This window comes from Hydra vulgaris, chromosome 13 (genome assembly GCF_038396675.1).
Source record: "Hydra vulgaris chromosome 13, alternate assembly HydraT2T_AEP".
Taxonomy (NCBI): domain Eukaryota; kingdom Metazoa; phylum Cnidaria; class Hydrozoa; order Anthoathecata; family Hydridae; genus Hydra; species Hydra vulgaris.
This window is the reverse complement of record NC_088932.1, coordinates 28,655,704-28,677,500: the sequence shown is the minus strand read 5'-3', so window position 1 is coordinate 28,677,500 and position 21,797 is coordinate 28,655,704. Positions and strand designations below refer to the sequence as shown.

Below are 21,797 nucleotides of genomic sequence, written 5' to 3'. Positions count from 1 at the left end.
AGTATTAGTATCAACAATAGTAATAGTAGATCAAAACAATAGTTATAGTATTGCACGAACTTCTACTAATACTATTATTGTACTAATACTATTGTTTTGATCTCCTTTTTATATATAATATAAAGGCTTGTCAAAAATAAACAGTTATAAAGTAGTTTTATTCAACGCTCACTAAATATTTATATATGATATATTTTAATATATATAATACTAGATATATTTTAAAAAAATTTTAAAATAAAATACTTACACAATTTTGTAGATATAATTATAAGTTAAATTATTTAAAACGCGTATTATAGGGGGTTAATTTATTTCAGTGGGGGTTAGAAATACTTAAGCCCCCGGTTAATCCATTTCGCTATATTTTAAAATAATTTAACTCCCGGGGTTAATTTATTTCGAAATAGATTAACCGGGGAGTTAAAATGTTTTAACCGGGAGTTAACTTTTTGGGGAGTTAATCTATTTCGCGTCACCGGCTTGCCTCTCAAAATGCCATGGCCCCGCAGGGGCTGCCTAGGATGGACACATGTAAAGACTGAATGTACCGTCTGAATACCGGCCTGAATGTAATTGTTTTATAATACTTATAATGCCTTTATAATAACGAATATAATAAAAGCTATAATACCGATACCGATATAGCTATACTACCGATGATAATAAAATAATAAAGCTAAAAATGTTGATAAGTTTTTTTAAACTTTTTGTTTGATTGTGAGAAGGGGGTGGGGCGAGGAGAGAGAATGGTCCTGGTGTAGGTAACATCTTCTGACGGTATTGAAAACAAGTTTTGCGCTTTTGCGTTATTTAAATAACTGAAATCAAAATTAAATTCATGAGAAGTTAGAAAAAATACATAAACACATGCAAACAAAAAATGCAAAAAGCGTTTCCAGTGCATGTATTACCGGGGTTAATTTTTTAATATGACTAATAGTTTCAAATCGACCGGGACAATCTACCCTTTAACAGGGATATTGGGACACAGATCTTTAAACCGGAACATACTCTGGTTTACCTAGACGTATGATAGCTCTACACTAGCAAATACTTATTTATATTTTTTTTAACATTGTCAACTTCAAAGTTTGTTTTTTTTATACTGGATGTAGGTAAATTATTTTATGTAGCCTTTTGTTGCAAAGAGAAAAAGTCTCAATATAAAAAAAATATATAAACATTAAAACATACTTAGTAATAATATAATTTGAATATAGTTTTGAGAGTTTTTTGTTAATCGTTTGAACTGACCTTAGCTGTTTTACCTGATAATTCAATTGTTTTCCAAAAATAAACTTTTTATATTTTTATAACTTTATTATAAGAAAAACTTCAATTTGCTTTAAATAAAGTATTTTGCTATGTCCCAGAAATTATTTTTTCTATAAAAATCAAAGTGTTTATGTTTCAATAAAGTATAATTGTAAAAGAGCGCTACTGCAATTCCCCACCCCCCCCCCCCCCATCCTTTTTTTTTTTTTTTTTAATTTTTTTTATTACAGATTATGATAGAAAATTTTCTGCTGATTAAGAATTGTATTAAAACATAGATCTGAAAATTAACAGAAAGTGCTCTAATTCGCTGTCAAAGTTTAAAAAATTAGACTAAAAAACGCTAATATTCGCCATTTTTTAAAAACGTTTTACATCAAAGTTTAAATATTGAAAGCAATCGCTCAGAAAATTTTTTTTTTAATTACGCAACCCGATTTTTGTTGTCGTCAAAATTAAATTATATTTAAAATAAACTAAATGTTTTTATTAATATGTTTCATATATTTTTTAAAAATAATATAAGATTTTGCTTTTTAAATGTATATAAACCGACTGACAAATATATGGATTGACGCAATTACATGCATCGACTGAAAAATAGGGATTGGCGCGATTAAACGAACATAATTTGGGACAGGGTTAGGGTTTGGGCCAGAGATAAATCAGAAAATGATGCGCTCAGCATTTTTTAACAGTTTTGCTTTACATTGTTGATAGAACCAGGCTTTTTTAAATTTAATTATAACCGGGTATGAAAAAAATGGCGAATATTCGCGTTTTTTAGTGTAATTTTTTAAACTTCAACAGCATATTAGAGCACTCTCTGTTGATTTTCAGACCTAAGTTTTTATACGATTCTTAATCAGCATAAAATTCTCTATCATAATCAGCAATAAAAAAAAGGAGGGGAGAAACTGCAGTAGTGCCAAATAATTTTATTCAAAGAATAAGATTTAGAATTTAATAATACCTAAAATTATAAATATATAGTGGTTATTAAACAAATATTTTCGTAACTTAAGACCGTAGCCATCTTTAAAATCTAAACTTTTGAAAGTTTTAATGCGCTTGCGTGCAATAATTTGCCGCTCTTAAACGACCGTGAATACAGGAACATCCGAAAGAATACGGGTAATTCCGCATCAAATCACCCAAAATTTAGAAAATTTTGAACCATGGGTCTTCAAATTTTTTAAAAGCCTCTTTGGCTGTTGCATCTTAAAAAGAAAAGTTAACATATAAAATTTTAGCTAAAAATGTTGAGAGGTTGACAAGATACTGCAATTTTAATACTGACCTGGTTTCCTAAAATGACCCGGTTTTCATAACACTCTGAAAAAACATTTTTCTTAAAATTATAAGAAATAAAAATGGCAAAACCATGAAAATAAACATATATAATGTTTTTTTGATGCTGAATTCAATAAATGTACTTAAAATGCTAAAATATAAAAGAAACATGCTTAAAAATTAATAAAACAACTAGTTTCTATAAAACAACTTTGAGGCCCAATATCTCAAAACACCCCCATTAAATTTTTTTTTTGCTGTTAGTATTTTCAGCTGTTTATAATCTTACTAGGCACAAAAAATCTAACTGGAAAAACGACTGAAACATACGGAACTTTAATTTCAAAGATGTATCAAATTTTCAATAAGCTATTTTTAAAAACTTTCAAATAGAATTCTGTAAAATATTATATTTAGTTAAAAGACTCCTTAAAAAAAAAACAATATTGTTATATTTAAAGAAGTCTTAATTATATGATAACTTAGTTATTTGAACTTAACAACTGAAAAAAACATCCTGTTTTGTTTTATATAAAAACTGAATTAGTGTGATATGGATGTGCATTTGTTTTTAAAATTTTGACAACTTTTGTAAAAGTTTATAATAACTAGTTTATAAAAAGTTCAGTTTAAAAACAACATTCGTAAATTTTATTTAAATTTTAACAAATTAACAATTTGATATATATATAAATTGTATATATATATATAAATATATCTATGAAGAAAATTAACAATATCTATCAGTGTAAAAAATTATACAACAGTGGGATTCTGAAAAGGTTTGAATTATTTCTATATTAAATTTTTTTTTTTACTAAAAATTAAGTAGGAAAAAAGAATTCTCTTTTTTAGGAAATACATTTATACAAAGTAATTTATTATAAGATGTGTTCTATTGGGTTAATGACATCAGATGCATGCAAAGGCCAACAAAATGTTATTGGAACTTTAAGCAACGAAGAAAAAATTGCTATATCATTACGCTGTAACATTGAACTATCAAACTTAACAACATTATGTAAAAAACATGCTACAAATTATTTGAAAATGTATCCTATATGGCAGAAAGCATGCTGTGATCCATTCAGTAAGTAAAAGTGGAATTTAAGTATTTTAATATATATATTTTTTTAATTTATGTTTTCCAAAACAAAAACAATGTTTTGAACAATTGTGCAGATAAGCTATATACAACTTTACATACAATTATACTATATACAAAACACATAAAGCCATATGCAATTATATATACAATTTAATTACTTTTAGAAGATCTTAGAGTAGTTACGATAAATGAGTCACAAGACATGATGAGAAGTAGCTTAAATATTGCTCCTGGGAAGAAACTTTGCAAACCCTGTAAGCAAAAGATTGCCAAAAAAGCAGATCTTAAAGAAGAGAAGCAAAGTCAGGGTGAACAAGATGAAGATTTTCTAATATCATCATTCAAATCAAAAAGACAGGAGATCAATGAAGAACTTGAAAATTTTAATATATCTCCTCTAAAATCTCATTCAAAGTCATCAAAACATATGCTCTCAGAAGGAAAGCGAAAAGTTGCGCGCATCAACGAAATGGTAAGTAACTTTACTAGAAAAACTGAAAGTCAATTCAATGTTCCCTCAAAACTGTGTTATGAACCAAATGCCATTAAAAAGAAGGCTGAAAACTTTAATGAAATTTTGAGCTTGATAAAGAAAAAATTCTATGTTCTGACAAAAGGACTATTGTTCAACTTCTAACACTGGCACCCCCTAGTTGGTCAATATTAGAAGTACAAAAAAACTTTGCAGTTACAGAATGCCAAGCAAAAAAGGCTAGACAACTTTTTAATAAAAAAGGATTGTTGGCTCACCTTTGTATAAAGGGAAAGTCTTACAAAAAGAAATAGAAGATTCTGTTAAACTTTTTTATGATTCAAGTGATTTATGTAGAACTATGCCTGGAAAAAAAGATTATGTTAGCATTCAAAAGAACGTCCATAAACAAAAAAAACTGCTTTTGTGTTAATAAACAAAGAAAACGATCCAGAAATACAAATAAGTTACTCAAAATTTGCTTCACTTAGACCAAAGTGGTGCATTTTGCCAGGTGCAAGTGGTACACATTCTGTTTGTGTTTGTTCTTATCACCAAAATGCCATATTGCTAGTAGATGCTTTAAATATTGGACTAAAGTATAAGGACTTACTTTCAAAAACCGTTTGCTCAGTAGAAAACAAAGAATGCATGCTTGCACAGTGTGATGATTGTCCTGGTAAAGAACCCCTCACCAAATATTTGTATGAGATTTTTGGAGAATACGAAGATGAATTTGAGATACACTACAAGCAATGGCAAACTACTGACTGTGCAACACTATTAAGTTTAACAGCTGATGTTCCAACGTTTGTTGAACTATTAGCATCTTGTTTTGAAAAGCTACAAGCTCATTCTTTTATTGCTCACTCTCAATCACAGTACCTTAACCAACTGAAACAATATATGGATCAATCAAACATTATCATTATTGGCGACTTTGCTGAAAATTATGCTTTTGTTGTCCAAGATGAAATACAGAGCTATCATTGGAACACCCAACAATGTTCTTTACATCCATTAGTCATATACTATAAAGATGATAAAGGTGAACTGAAACATATTTCTTACTGTTTTATATCAGATGACATTATACATGATGTAACTTATGTGTACAAAATATTCCAACTAATCATACCGATATTAAAAATAAAATTTTCCAATCTGTCCAAATTACATTTATTCACTGATTGTTGCGCAGGACAGTACAAAAATTGTAAAAGCTTTTACAATCTATGCCAACTAGAGAGCGAATTTTGCCTTAAAATTGAATGGAACTTTTTTGCCACGTCCCTCGGAAAGTCACCATGCGATGGGATTGGTGGTACTGTCAAAAGATTAACAGCACAAGAAAGTTTAAAATGACCGTACAGAAACCAAATTCTCACATCAGAAGCTATGTATGAATTTTGTATTGATAAAGTCAAAGTTCATTTACATAAAGGGATTGGACTTACAATTGCAACGTGAAGAGCAAAAAGGAAGGTACACTGGTGTAACAACTCTACCTGGTACTCGTAGCTTTCATCAATTTATACATCTTGGAGATAACAAGGTTGGGGCAAAGACATGTAGTACAGACACTAATTATACAATAATCCACAATCTTAAAAAGAAACAAATCATATCTCAACTTGATACGGTCACTTTAGGTTGTTATGTCGCTGTAGTCTGTAATGATAAGTGGTGGATCGGCATTGTAACTAAAACCAACTTAGAAGAAGTTGATGCTAAAGTTAAGTTTCTTCATCCAAATGGTCCATCAATCTGTTTTAACTGGCCTGAAAGAGACGACTACTGTTTTATTCCAAACACCAACATATTAAAAAAACTATCTGTTCCATAAGCTTGCTCTAGTTCTGGTAGAAACTATGTGTTTGAAAATGTTGAATTAGAGGAAGTACAAGTAAAATGGGAGCAATATTGTAAACTATTACAAACACAGTCAAAATAATTTTCATCTTTGATACCTTTACAAATTTTGTATATTTAAGTAACTTTTTAAATTACGATTAACTTTATTTTATTTACAAATATTTTTTGGGAATTTCGTGAAAAAGTAATACATCTTTGAAATTAAAGTTCCGTATGTTTCAGTCGTTTTTCCAGTTAGATTTTTTGTGTCTAGTAAGATTATAAACAGCTGAAAATATTTACAGCAAAAAAAAAAATTTTGATGGGGGTGTTTTGAGATATTGGACCCCAAAGTTGTTTTATAGAAACTAGTTGTTTTATTAATTTTTAAGCATGTTCCTTTAATATTTTAGCATTTTAAGTACATTTATTGAATTCAGCATCAAAAAAACATTATATATGTTTATTTTCATATATAATGTTTTTGCCATTTTTATTTCTTATTATTTTAAGGCAAATGTTATTTCAGAATGTTATGAACCCGGGTCATTTTGGGAAACCAGGTCAGTATTAAAATTGCAGTCAACCGCTAAACCTTTTTAGCTGAAATTTTGCATGCAATATTTTTTTATAATTAGGAATGTGTCAAAATATAACACAAAAGTAAGACACATGGTTCAATGGACTGGGTGATTTGATGTGGAATTGCCTATACATAACTTAGATGCTTAGATAACTTGGAGTCAAAATATGATATTGAGATTTTTTTTCCAACTGGTTAAAAAACATAAAACAAAAAACCATTTAAAAAAAATAAAATTGTAATGAGTTATTCTTTTTTAGTAAGCAGAACAGAATAAAAACTGCAAAAAGTTGATAATCCACTTCACTAACTACTGTTAAATATCAAAAAACAGATCACCGTGAAGATGTTGCATAATGAGTTACAAAAATTAAATTTGTCTCAAATGGTATATGGTAAAAATATCTTGTGCAGTTTTTCAAATAGTATAATGATGAAAAATCTTGTCCAGTTTTGACTGCGGAAATATAATTACATTTTATAATGAAGTTTGCAGATGCGAGAATCACTTTCTATTATCGGATAGCAGTTTTTATGTGATAAATACTTAATGCGATTAAAATATCTAAGCATAAGTTTTTAGCAGGACTCTATCATATTACCGCTGTAGATAAAAATGGTTCAAGACTTATTTTGGAAGTTCACGAATAAAAAGTAATATATTAAAACGCAGCAAAGGATATTACAATGATTTGAGTGATTTTACCGACAAATAACTGCAACAGATTTTAATAACACTTAATAATACGATTTGTCATGTTTGTAAAAATTTAACTTTAGTTGAACTAAAAAGATTAGCATCAGATAATTCAACTGACGTTTTACGACATTAAATTTGCTGAAGAAGATATCATTAATTATAAAAAATATTTATTTATTTATGTGATTGTCTACAGAAAAAATCCAAAGTTTTTACTTTTAAAAACCTTGATAAAATACCTAAATTTTTCTGGAAGACCAATTTCCAAAAATTTTTACTATCCTGGGATTGTAATTGAGGTATTTCATTTTCATTAAGTTTAAAAAAACAGTATATTTCGAACGTTAATCGATCATTTAATCGTTTTACTAAAATTTAAATTAAGTTTACTTTTGTCAGATGGTTACGTAGATGGATACTGTATAAAGTATAATTTTGGAGTCAAGAAACATTTAAAGTAGTTTTACTTAAATTTATGAAATTCCACTATAATTTTTTTAAGAACAGCACAAAGACTATAAGGTTGTATAAACAAGAGGTTGAAAAGGTCCAAAATGATCAAAACGTGCAGCAATGCATTAAAAGAAATAACATACAAGGATATATAAACCGATTTATGACTCAAATTAAAGGCGTAGATACAATTTCTCGACGCTTCAGTAATAGCACTTTCAAGCTTTGTGCAAACTCCAAATTTAAGTATGTTTATGCATGTCGAATATTTTGCAAAAAAATTTAGTTAAGGCGGTTTAAAAATTATTCGAATTCTTTTATTTGTAATAAGCACGGTTTTATCAGCGTATTATGTCCAAACAAGAGCCTTAGATGTTATAATTTTTTTTGTTTCAGGTTTTTTTTAATGTTTAAAGAAAATTTTCTTTTTTGTTCGTAATTTTAAAAACCCTTTTTCTACCCCTAATAATAAATCTAAATAACACCATTTTTGAGTCTTTAGATCACACTCGCTTATCGGTGTTAACATGAACTTAGTCAAAATCTTTTAAAACTTCATCCTTAAACCCACTATAGATCCTAGCTCTAATTGGTTCTGACGTATATTAACTATATATAGCTGTTAAAATACAATTTTTTTTTTATCAATTTTCACAAAAAAATACTAGAACTCCTACCGAGAAAGAGCTTATAATTAATAAAAAATGCCAATAAACAATCAGAACAGATTTTATTATTAAACTATGATGTTCATTTCACCTAAAAAATGTATCAAACCATACTTATAATGCACTTTAAGATCAAAGAATATATTTTTCAATTAAGTATGAAATAAAATCAGTTACAAATATCTCCAAATATGATATTAAATCGCTGAGCCATGATCACGAAGAGGCGGACACTCTTCTTGTGCTTCATGCTATTAATATTGCAAGATGTAATCTACTTCAGAATGCTATGCTTTTCTACCAAGAAACAGACGTATTTTTGTTGCTAATATTTTACGGTAAATATCTACTTCTTACAACATATTTACGAACTGGAAAAGGATCAGAAGAACGCGACATCAGTATCAGGAATTGTTATGAGGCACTTGGTTCCACACGTCAAAAGCTTTACTGGGTTTTCATGCATTAACAGGATGTGACCAGACCAGCCGCTTCTATGGAAAATCTAAACTAACATGATTGAAATCATTTATGGTTGCGGATGACAAAGTTCTATGTGCATTATCAATGTTGGGCGATACTGGGTCGTTGCCGAATCAGGTTACTTTTCGAGGTATTAGGTGTTTTCTAATCAACACATGTGGATAAAAAAAAAACCCCAATAATATCTCGACCTTAACTAAGTTGTTTTATATTTCTCATTAAGATGTTTATCTCATAAAGTACCATCAAGATGCTGCGCAGTTACCACCTATGAGTGAGGGTACATGGTTAGGTATAAAATGTAATTTTTTTCATCTTTTGATTTGAAATGTTGAATATTTGATCTTAATAAATTAAATTGCCTTATTCCCGATTAAACTTATTCATCATCGAATTATCATGATACGATTCAACATTCTATCGTTTAACATAATAATTGGTTCCATTTATTTAAAGCACTCCCTTTAAAATGAAATCCCTATCAGTTTATATAGATATCCCAATTTGATTTTGTAACTTTAATGTTTAGCTCCTTAAAGCATTTTATATTTTGCTTTTGAATGTCTTTAGACCATTGAGATGTTTTTAAAATTCAAGTAAAGTTTACTATAATCCGACATGAAATGACTTCATTGGACAACGCCGGTCTGATCACGACGGTTTGTGTAATTTAAATATTTTGAAGGTGATGGGTACACATCATAATTTAATGTAAATGATCTGTTCAAGACATTTAAATTTATCTTTAAGCTTATTCTTCTTGGAGGTCATAAATTTTTTGCGAAAATAGACAGAAACTTTTGTAGACAATTACAGGTTAATTATCTCCATTTGAATTTATTAAAGTATAGCGTAGCGCGATATTTACAAATTTAAGATTTAAATATAACGATCAATAGTATATTAAGCGCGTCATTACACCTTGACAAAATACTTATTTTATTAAAAGAAATTAAAGGTCTCTATAATTACAATAAGTGCTGTCAACTTGACTATTATTGGTAGTTGAGCATTCACTTAGGCGACGCAGACATTTTTTTTGAAAGTCATGGCAACATATTAAAGCCTCTTTAGGTTTAAACTTTGATTTTCCTTATCGCTTACAAAGACATGTTTATTCGGTAATGTTGCGCCAATACTACAAACAGAACATAATAACAAATCCGCTTAAATATCTAAACCATTTATGTTGTACCCTACCCGAAATATAATTACAAAAATTCAAAAAAATAAGGAATTCATAAGAGAATATAGATGATTAGATTTGTCTTCGTAAGATTCTCAGTTAAATATCCTTATAATTTATCATAATATTTGTCAAGTGGTGGTACACCTTCAGATAGACCTTTACGTTTTCGGGTTTCAGCAACAATGGCTGCTGCTTTAGTAACAGGATCTAAAGGATCTTCAGCTAGAAGTTGCCAGTGATCAAAAACACATTGAGGGAAAGCTTGACCTTGAGTCTTTGATCTTAAATCAGCAGTAAAGCCTGAAAAATTTTTTTTTTGAAAATAACTAATTTAATTTAAACAAAAAAGTCTAAACTTTTTAACACAACATTGAATTGCAACAGACCAGAAATCATAAGCATACATAATACTGTCATTCTTATAACACTAAATTCTGAAATGCTAATAAAATATTTTTGATATTTATACATACCGAATGACTCATTGACAGGTAAATATGCCTTGACTTGCACCATAGGAGTTCCAACAACTTGATTTTCTTCAAATATATGACCTCTTCTTTTATTTAAACACGAATAAATACCACCAGTAGCATCTTGAGGACATTGAATTTCTACAAGGTATATAGGCTCTAAAAGTCGTGGTTTGGCAGTTAACATACAGGCATACAAACAACGACGAGTAGTAGGCATAATTTGTCCAGCACCACGATGTATGGCATCAGCATGAAGCGTAACATCATGTAAATTAAATCTAACACCGCGAACATTTTCATCACACATGACACCTTCTTTTGTGGCCCATTGGAAACCTCCAACAACAGAATCTTTTATTTCATTTAAGTACTGGACACCTTTAGAAACATCTATCATAAGATTGGGTCCAGTGCCCTCGGGTCCAAAACACCATATTTTTCTTGCCTCTGTAGCGTCATATTCATATTTTTCAACAAGGTATCTAAGATTAAAAACAACAACTTTTGACAACATTTCTATAACATAGAAATTTTCTGAGCTAAACTAAATTGTACCTTGCTCGTATCTTAAAATCTTGACGAGGAGCAACTTCACCGCTGTCAATATCTTCTGCAAGTCCATCAGGCATGTTGATGGCTGTCATAAAAAGTCTGTTATGCTTGTTTGGTGACTTAGACAAACATGTCATACTTGAAACCTCAGAAACTGTTTCACGATAAGATACAACAGGATCAGATTTCTTTAATGGAATACCAGCATGATCTTCCTCAAGATCCTGAAATAAATCAAAATGAACATTTAATTTTTAAGGATATGTAAAATTTTATATTGCTAAAATATTTGTTTAAAAACGCTTTCAAAATTTAATTTAACAAATCTTTTTAAATAGGATGGTAAAAACAATTAAATAATTTTGATATTAAAAATGCATTTCACAAATATCTACCTTTAAGCAGATTTCAAGGTGAAGCTCTCCAGCACCAGCAACAATATGTTCACCTGATTCCTCAGTTATACACAAGACCATAGGATCTGACTTTGCCAATCGTTTTAAACCCTCAACAAGTTTAGGTAAATGTTGAGGATCTTTTGGTTCAACAGCAACACGAACAACTGGGGATACAGAAAATTTCATTTGCTTCATATTGTGAGCATCTTCAAAAGTAGTCAGAGTACCTGTTTTAACTAAGTATTGATCAACGCCGACTAACCCACAGATGTTACCACTTGGCACATCTTCAATAGGCTCTGTATAACGACCCATCATCAGAATTGTTCTAAAGTGCAATTAATCTATTTATTTCTAGTACTTTAATTTTAATATAAAACAAACTTGATTTTGAAAAGTTTTAAGTTATTACACGAGTGTTCAAAACTTAAAATCAAAGAAAGGCATTTAATAAATCAATAAAAATCTATTTCAATATTTACATATTTTTAAATAAAACACCATTTTAAATTAAAAAATTAAAAAGATCGACACCCCCTAACTAAGAGAAGATTAGTACAGAAATCCACATCTCTCCTAACACCTTAATGCTAAATATTAAGAGTAAAGCAGTAAACAGTATGACTTTTAAAATAATAGTCTGCTTTATGACTAGGCATCATTGATTTTAAGTTAATAAAACATTTGAAAACAAGAAATGAAAAATTGCAATTAATATTTTTTTGCAAAATAAATTCTCACAGAAATTTTAAATTTACAGTAGTGACATGATTTATGTAACCTAAACTTTTCTTTTTATATAAGTAACCAATTTCATGTTGAAATAAACTTAACAACTCTAACTATCTAAGATTATGCTGTCTATAAACTTTTCTATAACTGTCTATAAACAGAAAGAAAACTTTCTGAGTGTTTTCTAAAGAAATTAAGAAAAAAACAAGGATTGTTCTATTAACATCATAAGGAAAAATAATAAATACCTTTGGATTGTTTTATTATATAAATCTTCTTTTTTTCCAGGAACATAATTAGGTCCCATTATTCTGACTTTTTGTCCAGTAGCACATTTACCTGAGAAAACACGACCAAAAGCATAAAATCGACCTTTGTCTGAAGACGGTACCATTTTAGAAACATACATCATTAAAGGACCATTGGGATCACAGTTTTTGATTCCAAGGAAAGCTTCATCATCATGAGGACCTTCATATAGTAGTTCTGCTCTGTATTTTTGAGCAACAACTGGTGAAGGCAAATGTATAGTAATTAATTGAAGCATAGTGTCACCTGCTGGAAGCCATTTTTGCATAATTCGCTTAATTAGTGGTTTTCCCTCTAGCTCTCTTTCTTCAAGAGTTAATTTAATTTCAAGTTTCTCAATCAATTTTTCGTACTGATCTTTTTTAAAGTTCATAACAGAGTCAAACATCTAGCATACAAATATTTTATAATTAAAAAAAATATGCTTGTATTAAAAAATGTTATTAAAAAAATAGCTAAATGAATTGAAAATTTTACTTTGAAAATTGGATCCAACACAAACATATTGAAACCTCGAGTATATCCTTCACCACCAGTTTTATTCCATTTCTTATCTTTTGCTGCAGGATTAAAATACTGATCTCCCCACAAGCGTTTCATTAGTTTAATAGGAGGAATTTTAAATTTTGAGGCATATATTTCGGAAAACTGTTTCAAAGAGAATGCCCATCCATGAAGACCAGATCCAAAACCAACAGTTCCAATGCAAGGATCAACCTACATATACAATGAACTTTAGTTTCAAATTTAATATATTTATCTCAGGAAAACAAATAACACTTACCATAATATTTCCCATTGGACCATCTTCTGTTGAATAAGTAGCAATGATGACATTAATACTTTCAATAATTCTCTGAAATGTTTGATAAAGATCTTCTTGTTCTAACTGCAACTCAAGTAAAGCGCGGTCCATTTTGTTCATAAACAAAACTGGTTTAATTCTTTCAGCAATTGCCTGACGCAACACAGTTTCAGTTTGTACACAAACACCTATGATAAAAGTAAACTTAAGCTAGATAATAACAAATTAAAGTAAACATAAAAAAAAGTTAAATTATAAAACATTTTCACAACTCAGTGAATAATTAATGATGTACCGCTAATACAATCTACTACAACCAAAGCACCATCTGTTACACGAAGAGCTGCAGTAACTTCAGATGAAAAATCAACATGTCCAGGTGAGTCAATCAAGTTAATTAAGAATGCTTTGCCATCAATATTTTTGTCAACCAAAAAAGCCATATCAGCATCAGTCAATTCATAATACATAGACACAGCTCTATAGAAAATTATAAGTCGTAAAACACAAGACAAAAACTGAATTATAAGAAACTTTAGTCAAGGATTTAATATTTTCCTCACGTTGATTTAATTGTAATACATCTTTCTTGTTCATCTTTGCGAGTATCTGTAAATCTCATTTCACCAGCTTTGGCTTGAGCAATAATACCAGCTTTTGTTACCAAGGAATCTGTTAGTGTGGATTTACCATGGTCAACGTGTGCAATAACAGACATGTTTCTGATATTGTGTTTTTTGTCCATGATCTCACGGATCTAATTTTGAAAAAGTTGATTAACACTTGTTTTATCATTTTTTTTTTTTTCAAAGATTAACATATACAAAAAATGGCATATTAAAAAAGAAAAATTATTTAAGTAAAAAGGATAAACAAAAACCCAACGAATATACCTGGTCTATTGTGAAGTTCACCTAGAAAACATAAAAATAATTTAGATAAAAAGCAAATTAGTTAAATCCATAATTAAAAAAAAATCATGCAACAAATCAATGCAAGTTTTAAAATAAACACATAATTATTTATAATATTATTATTTGTTTCCTAATACAATTATTAATTAATTTAAACAAATCGTAAATAGACAAGTGAGATTTTTAAAGATTAAAAAATGATGGTTAAACTACATACCATTTTATATGTTGTATGGTAGGAATATCAGTTTGAGATTCACGAACTTCGCAATTAGGTTCTTGTTGAACCTTCACCTAGAAAAGAGTAGAGTCGGCCGCTTGTAGTTTACGTCAGCTAATTTTTATTGTCGACGGCCTTACAAAAAATAAAAAACTCGATATACTGTTTTCCGATGATGACATTAAATTTACAGCTTATCCACAATCTGGAGGAAATTATATATTTTGGTCATTAACCAAATAAAACGTAATTGGTTGTTTAAATTGCATATCCCAACATCTAATGCAATATCCGTCCGTTTTCTCTATGCTATCTTTCTAACTTGACTTCTTTTAACTTAACGCATTAACTTACTACTACTATTAGTTGGCGTTATTGGGCCCAACATAAATTATCATAACTTGTAAACCAGTTATTCAAATTAAAAAAACAAACTCATTCTGCAAACATCTTTAATATATGCGTACTTTTGGTATTAAATATTAAAGATATCAGCTTGTTATATAATAACAAGCTGATATCTTTAAAAAGTACCATAGAAAGTTTATCAAAATTTGAATAATTTTTTTGTATTGTAATAACTATGAAATAAATTAAAAATATTTAAAAAAGTTAATATGAAATTAATGATTGAAGAGCGTTTTTCTAAAAGGCGCTAAGTTCATTTTTTCAATTTTTTTTTTAATATTCGAATTTTTTGTTGATAAACGTACAAATCTAACAATGCTAATATCAATAAAAAATTTGTTTATCATCTTTATTTACAAAATTATAGATATTAGAAAAATCTTCGCCAGACAATAAATTCCTTTGTGTTTTTCTCAAAACAGTAAAAATTTGACTTTGCGTCTTTTAGAAAAACGCTCTTTTATTGGGGTAAAAAGGCAAAAAAGGACCCTGCAATGGTACAAAGATAACTCTATGTTGCATAGTCCGATTGCTATCAAAATTGCAGGTAGCATTTATACATGGGTGTTTACAAAATGGTGAAAAGAAAAATATTATTTAATATTTTATGGAATTTTTCCATAAAATTATTGTATATTTTAATAGCATACATAGTAAAATAGTTGTTTCATAAATTTAAATAAAAGCATTACCCAGTGAAAAAGCGCATATGGGATACGCGTGGGTTTTTACCATATGTAACCCATATGGGGATTATTATTTTGTCCCATGTGGGTTTCATATGGTAAATCCCACATGGGTTTCATGTGGTAAATCCTACATGGGATATAGGTGGAAAATACTACATGTTATAGATCTTAAACGCCACATATTTTAATCCAAATGGTATAAAAGTAGTCAATACTAGACAAATGAAAGTCCGAATGCTTCTATGATAATTTTTAAAATTCTTTTAATTTAAAAATTACTTAAATAGTAATTTAAAATTAATCATCGAAGCTTTCAGAGAGGCTTAACTTAATCTGGTATTTGCTACTTTATCCCATTTGGTATTCAAAATGTATTTTTGATCTTTTACATGTGATGTTTTCCACCTATAACCCATGTGGGATTTACCTTAAACTATTATGACGAAATTTTATAAAATTAAAAAACGTGTTGCAAAATGAATTTATTTTTAAATAAATGCTATTAATCAATACATCCAAAATGAATATTAAAAATATTATTTTTTCTTTTGCGATTTACACGCCGTTTATTGTCGATTGAATTAAATCACTTCGGCTTGCATAATACCAAGGTTTTTAGTATCTTCTAACTTTCTTCAAACATTTTCTAAAAAAAAAAATATAAATACAAATATATATAAATATATATATATTTATATATATATATATATATATATAGAGAGAGAGAGAGAGAGAGAGAGAGAGAAAGACAGAGACACAGAGAGAGAGAGAGAGAGAGAGAGAAAGACAGAGACACAGAGAGAGAGAGAGAGAGAGAGAGAGAGAGAGAGAGAGAGAGAGAGAGAGAGAGAGAGAGAGAAAGACAGAGACACACACAGAGAGAGAGAGAGAGAGAAAGAGAGAGAGAAAGAGAGCAATTTTAATAAGGAACCTTATTAGTCGAGCAATTTTAATTATTAGCCAGGTTGAAGTCATTAATGACTACAACATTTCACAAATAATTATTTCCTAATTTATTACTTACACTAACGTATGACTAACGTATTATGGGTAATTGAACACATATTATGCGTAAGGAGCTTGAACCCATGAGGAGAATCCTGAAAAAAAGTGATCAATTAGGATAAGTAGTTAAACAAAAAAACAAAAACAAAAATGCAAAAACCTACTTTTTCAATGATGTAGACATTGGGTGCAACAGCCACTAGATGCAAAAGTATCTTTACTTTTTCGTCACACACACGGCCTTTTATAATAACAGGCCTTGACATCGCGCAAAATGCCGTAAAAAATGAAGGCCGATTAAACTTTCACTTTTAATTATATTGATATATTTTTATATTAGGTAGGGTGTAATGGCAGTCTATGCTTTCTAATAATAATCTCTAGTAAAGACGGAAATATAAAAAGAAAAACAAAAAATTGTTAAAAGATAATCATATTTTTCGTATTTCAAATTTCATTAAGAATATTTATGTAATATTAAATAGTATCAATAACAAAGTATATATCTATATATTAGAAAGATAACTGTATTTTTAATTTTTTTTTGCTAAAAACGGTAACAATAAAAATCACCAACAATAAAAAACACCAACAAAAGTTGATTCAAGCAAAAAGTTTTATCAATATATCTCAACAGGGTAAATATTTACAAATCCAAACATATTGAGAGACATATAGGCTAATGAGAAAATAAAAAACATAACAAGTAAATAGCATAATTAATTACAAAACTAATTTTCACATAAATTATGATAGCTTTAGTATTTTGCGAGTGGTAATTAGTGAGTAATTCTTTAGCAGAATATCAGAATATACTCTGCATTGTTTTTTTGTGATTTTAAATTTATATTTAGCAGCAATGAACTGAAACTAAGTAACACAAAATGTTCTGCATAAAGGGTCAGTAGCACCTTAAAAAAAAGCAAAATATTGACCATTAAACAAGAGTCAGAATCAGAAGGAATTTCAAGTCTGCCTCTGTTTAGGCTATACAGATAACTTGCATATTTATAATATTAATTAGTAGAATAATAATAAATTTTTATTTCGCTTTTTTGCACATAGCCAGCTATGTAAACTATAGCCACTAATGTAGATTTATTAACTGAGCTTTCAAGATCATGTATATTACCAGTGTCTTACTATTTTCAATATTATTTATCGTATCAACAATTTGTTGACATTGAGGAAACTAAAATTCAGGGGAAAGATTTGCAACAGGTTGAGCTCTACATATAAATTCTGGACCTCCAAAAAGACATTTAACCATAAATGATAAAATTGTTTTAGCTAACTTTTCAGGGTAGTTTACTGCTTGACCAAACAAAGCACCTCTTTGGTAAAGTAATGAAGCTTTGACATAGACCTCATCAATTAGTAGTATGGAAGTTCTTTTCAATGGATTTAAATTCATAAAAATACTATTTATGAAACTTAGGTCCTCCATTGAGCTTATTTTTGAAGTCAATCGTGTTAAAGTCCTTATACTTGGCAACTTGTAGTCAATACACAAACAATCATATAAACTTCGTCGCATAGCAAAATACTCATATGCTCTACATATAATATCTGAAGTATATAAAACTTCACCAACATTAACTTTTCTCATAGCATTAAGGTGTTCGAATAGAATAATTGACTGAAGCAAACTTTCTTTATTTTTTAAAAATCTAACTGCTTTAAATAAAGCTGATTTTGTTTTTATTAACTTTAATTTGTTTACAGCTAAAGATGAAATATTACAAGTTGTGCCATTATGGTTAGCTACAAATGAATAATCATTGAAAATTACTAAAATAAATAACGGAACACCAAGTTTGTACATTTTTGATTGTATGTGTAAACTTTTTTTATTAAGCTGGAAAACAATAACATCGTTATTATCACTTAACAAAGATTGAATATCGTCAAATATAAGTTCATCCTCTTTTAGAAAATCATTTAACTCATCTGGTAAAATGCTTCGAAAACCGCTTGAAGTTACAGTTTTTCTAACTTTACTTGTTGGTGTGGCTAAACAACTAGGCGGATTATTTTTAAAAACAGATGGTGGGTTTAAAGGTTGTTGCTTCCCATATTTGCTTTCAAAAGGTGCTTCATTTGGCCAATGAAGTTGACATACTGCTGTATAGTCTGTAACAATAAAACCAGTTCTTGGGATAGCTTCACTACATCTTTTTCTCTCCTCTAGATTCTTCGGGAATTTATAAAATAATATTTTTGTTGTAGTTGAGTATTGATATTTTTGTTGTAGTTGAAGACTTGCAAGGAGATACACAGCATTTTAAAGGCATTTTAATTATTAAAAAAGCTTATCGTTAGTTTGACAATATTATTACCTTACAATGTAAAGCCGTGAACCTTACAATGTTATCGTCTTTAAGTTGCGCTATCTAATTTATAAACCAATTAAATTTTAAAGATTTATTAAAAAAGCGCAAACACAAACTTTCGTCTAATGTTAAAAGATGAAAATATAAACACAGTATTAGGAATAGGCCTTCAGTTTAACAACTTTGTTGCGTGATGTCAAGGCCTGTTATTATTAAAGGCCATGGTCACACATAATACAATATTTTGAAACTAATAAACAAACATCTAAATTTCTATAAGTAAATTTATTCTTTGATCATTGCCTTCATATCCTGCCTTATTTTCATATCATAATCTATTATGGTATTATTTATATAACATATCACAACAATATTATTAAATTTGAGATATTCAAATATCATATGAACACTCTCTAACATGTTCATATGATATTTGAATATAGTTCTTGAGTATACTATCTGCAAACAATTGACTGATGCAAGTTCAAATGTTGTCGAAAACCAAGCATGCATGCATAGGACACTGCAGTGTCCCACAAAGAAATGCTGGTTTAAAAGTCAAATTTTCTTTATTAAAAAAAAAAATTAAAATAGGGGGGAGATAGGGAGGTTTCTGTAACTTTTTTTAGGCTCCAAAACTTTTAACTTTATATATAATAAGGTTCATAAAACTTAAGGGACTTACAAAGTACATTGAGGAACACAAACAGGATATTTACAGAAACTAGTTTCCTAATGCTATTATCATCACAATGTTAATGGTATTTGTTTTAAAGTGAAATTTTGTATCAGTTTTATTGTTTTAATGTTATATATATATATATATATATATATATATATATATATATATATATATATATATATATATATATATATATATATATATATATTATTTTTACTTTATTTACAACACCATTTGATATACAACAAACCTCGTACAAAGCTTACAATAATTCAGTTAAGATTCAATCTGAGTTATTGAAACGTAATAAATTTAACATCAATAGAAAAATAAAACTGTCATCATTTAAAATATAAAGGGTGTTGTCAAAATATGTTGAAAATAAAATTAAGTTACTAATAAAATCACGTTCAACAATGATAAACATTCTTACTGTAATAAAAAATAGTACTAACTGATAAATTTGAACAAATAAATATAAAATTAACAAAAACAATGAATAAATAAGAACTTGAACTTTAACTAAATCTTGAATTTAAATTAATTGGTACTAATTTGTTCAAGCATAACCTTAAAAAATAAGTTTATAAAATAAATTTTATGTATAACTAGTTATACATATAGTTAACTATCAGCAGTTATATGTATAACTGCATGCATTTTAAAGCATTTTATTTAATTTATATATTACTTTAGATCATATTACTTTGAATACTGGACCCAGAGACTTTATTCCCAATTACACTGTGGTACTCCAGATTAAAAATTGAAAAGTTTCTGGAAATACCCTGTTTTTGTTCCTCAATGTAGTTCGTAAGTCCCTTAAGTCTTAAGGACCTTATTATATCTAAAGTTAAAAGTTTTGGAGCATAAAAAAAGTTACAGAAACCCATCTCCATCCTATTTTTTTCTTTTTTTAATAAAGAAAATTGGGAATTTCTTTGACTTTCAAACCTCCATTTCTTTGTGGGACACTGCGGTGTCCCATGCATGCGAGATTGGTTTTTGACAACATTTCAACTTGCATCAGTTAATTGTTTGCAAATAATTTACTCAAGATCTATATTCAAACAACTATTATATTATCCTAATAATACGTCTATTTGCACAAATCTTAATCTTATTTCTATAAAGAAAGATATACATTATTCGTGGTACTTACATACTTGCTTGTCATTCTCTATATTAATATAAGATATTTTCACACTATGTAAACGTAACGCAATGCAATGTTGATTTAAAAATTTTTTAAGTTTTTTTTTAAAAGTTTTGTTTTTAGTTTCCAGCTTTCAAATTAATTCCCATGCAAATCCCACAGGAAACCCACGTGGGATTTCCCATATGTGTAAATACCATACCATATGGTTCCTACATGTAACCCACGTGGGATTACCCACAAACCTACAGGGTTTAAGGTGACAAATTTCCATACGGATACCACATGGGAAAATCCGTCCCACGTAAATCCCATCAATCCCACACGGAACCCACGCGGAACCCATGTGGGACACGGTTTTATTTTTCACTGAGTAAAGCTTTGTAAAAATAATAAAAATTAACTTTAGCTGAAGAACAAGAGCTTTTTCATATTGTCAGAGTAAACAAGTTCATACAAATTTATAAAAATCCAAAATATATGTAAGAGCCTCAGTGCTCGTTTGCCCTATTTGGGACAATTGGGTCAAAGGCGATGAAATTTCTGTAAAAACCAAAAAAATAAACTTTAGTTATAGAGCGAGTGCTTTTTTGTAATGTAAAATTAAAGAAATTCATATGTATTTACAAAAATCCAAATTTTCCGGAAAGAAATGACTTTTTAAACCATAGAAATGCAATGCCTTGCTTTGTCCAACCACTGTCTGAAACACTCCATGTACTAGCAGTTTTTCCTTTAACTATAAAAAAAAGAATTACCCATTGCATTGACACATGCTATTACTGTGATTGCTTCCCAGTTACCTGATTGACGATACTTAACTCCTTTTTTAGCAACTATTTTTCCAGGGGATAATTAAACTGCATCCCAGTCTTATCCATATTCCAAATGTTTTGCGGTTTCTGAAGTAGGTTGTTTTCCAATAACACATTTTTAAGAATGGAAAAACATTTCAATACTTTACAAACATTCATACACTGATGTCTAACAGAAAGTCAAACTTGTAACGAACATCTAGAAATGTCAAACGCTTTACA

General features: G+C 28.9%; 1 protein-coding gene and 1 long non-coding RNA gene across 3 annotated transcripts; both read right to left on the bottom strand.

The window, feature by feature from the left end:
- Positions 1–10,059: 10,059 nt before the first annotated feature.
- LOC100203564 (translation elongation factor 2) lies at positions 10,060–14,956 on the bottom strand. The gene is made up of 11 exons (XM_065815451.1): positions 14,485–14,956; positions 14,247–14,267; positions 13,917–14,110; positions 13,649–13,833; positions 13,333–13,541; positions 13,026–13,265; positions 12,488–12,936; positions 11,505–11,835; positions 11,113–11,333; positions 10,555–11,039; positions 10,060–10,381 (listed from the first exon to the last, which is right to left on the bottom strand). The coding sequence occupies exons 1-11, from the start codon at positions 14,485–14,487 to the stop codon at positions 10,188–10,190; spliced, it is 2,532 nt and encodes an 843-aa protein (XP_065671523.1). The 5' UTR covers positions 14,488–14,956; the 3' UTR covers positions 10,060–10,187.
- Positions 14,957–16,053: 1,097 nt separating this feature from the next.
- On the bottom strand, positions 16,054–20,840 carry LOC136089452 (uncharacterized). 2 transcript variants are annotated; one of them, XR_010643066.1, is made up of 3 exons: positions 20,767–20,840; positions 16,609–16,684; positions 16,054–16,230 (listed from the first exon to the last, which is right to left on the bottom strand). It is a non-coding gene; the product is annotated as an uncharacterized LOC136089452 (long non-coding RNA). The 2 variants fall into 2 exon arrangements; XR_010643065.1 differs by lacking the exon at positions 20,767–20,840 and adding an exon at positions 16,754–16,878.
- Between the last annotated feature and the right edge of the window lie 957 nt (positions 20,841–21,797).